At 45.7% G+C, this 1,073-nt stretch overlaps 1 protein-coding gene across 1 annotated transcript in view; it reads right to left on the bottom strand.

Annotated features, from left to right (window-relative positions):
• Positions 1-1,073, bottom strand: part of LOC106302475 — a 1,785-nt gene that overhangs the window by 512 nt on the left and 200 nt on the right. Inside the window, exons 2-3 of the mRNA XM_013738978.1 lie at positions 221-1,070; positions 12-139 (exon numbers count right to left, since the gene is read on the bottom strand). Coding sequence (XP_013594432.1) covers positions 12-139; positions 221-1,070 — 978 coding nt within the window. The remainder of the gene's footprint in view (positions 1-11; positions 140-220; positions 1,071-1,073) is intronic.

Here is a 1,073-nt window from a genome sequence, read left to right as displayed (position 1 = left end):
ATCTTCAGAACAGTGAGGTCTATAGGAACAGTGCATGCTCCAATCTTCAAAGGGAAGTCCTTGATGATACCAATAGGGGTTGTAGAAGAGGAATCTCCAAACTGTAGGGAAGATGGGTTTGGCTCCATGCTCTCAATCCCTAGACTTTTCATCATCTCCATTGAGATCACATTCACACTTGCACCAGAATCAACAAGAGCATCATCAAAAGAGAGTTTACCAAGGTAGCAAGGCAAGGTGAACATCCCTTGAGACTCAAGCTTAGGGAGGGACTTTGGAGGGATTGATGGATCAATCTTCAAAATGGAGATGTCCAAAAGCTCGGCCACTTCAGCTTGGTTGTCTAGAATGTCCTTGATGAGCATCATATGGACATGAGCTTCACGCATACCCGAGATTTCTGGAAGCCTGACCCCAACATCAGTAAGATCTTTCCTGAACTTGGAGAGCACCTTCTTCTGAGCTTTGGTGAGAACTCTTTGGGGGAAAGGGAGCTTATCATAGGGTGATAGCTCAATCTCAGTGGCTTCCTCTAGCTTAACCTTTGTCAGCTTGTTGCCAGCTCTCTTCTCAACTTGTCTCTCAGCCTTGTGCTCAGCGCTTTGCAGATTCGTTGCTTCAACCTTCCTGGCAGCGTCCTTCATAATCTGTGCTTCAGCTGTGGCCACAACAAATCTCTCAACTTCCCCAAACTCAGTTCCAAATACCAGTCTTTCAATCTCATCCTCCTCTTTCTCATGATCACTCAGCTCAATCTCTGGAGAAGTAGTGGAGAAGACAACATTGCAAGACTCCTTGGGGTTCTTTTCTGGTTTCCCTGGTAGAGACCCCATTGGCTGCCTGGGGGATGAAGGCATAGAAGCAACTTGACTCTCCAAAGCCTTGAGATGAGATGCAAGTTGCATGTACTTGTTGTTGAGGTCAGGATAGTCCCCATCAATATTTGCATGGATGTTCTTGAACTCATAAATCATGGTCTTCTCATTTCTGGCCTGAAATTCCAAGAGTTGCTTGAACATAGAATCCACACTTGAATCTGGAGCTTGAGCTTGAGAAGAGCTTCCTTGAGTCTG

This window comes from Brassica oleracea, chromosome C7, assembly GCF_000695525.1.
Source record: "Brassica oleracea var. oleracea cultivar TO1000 chromosome C7, BOL, whole genome shotgun sequence".
NCBI classification, from domain to species: Eukaryota; Viridiplantae; Streptophyta; class Magnoliopsida; order Brassicales; family Brassicaceae; genus Brassica; species Brassica oleracea.
Note: the sequence above shows the minus strand (reverse complement) of the source record. Positions and strands in the feature narration are given on the sequence as shown.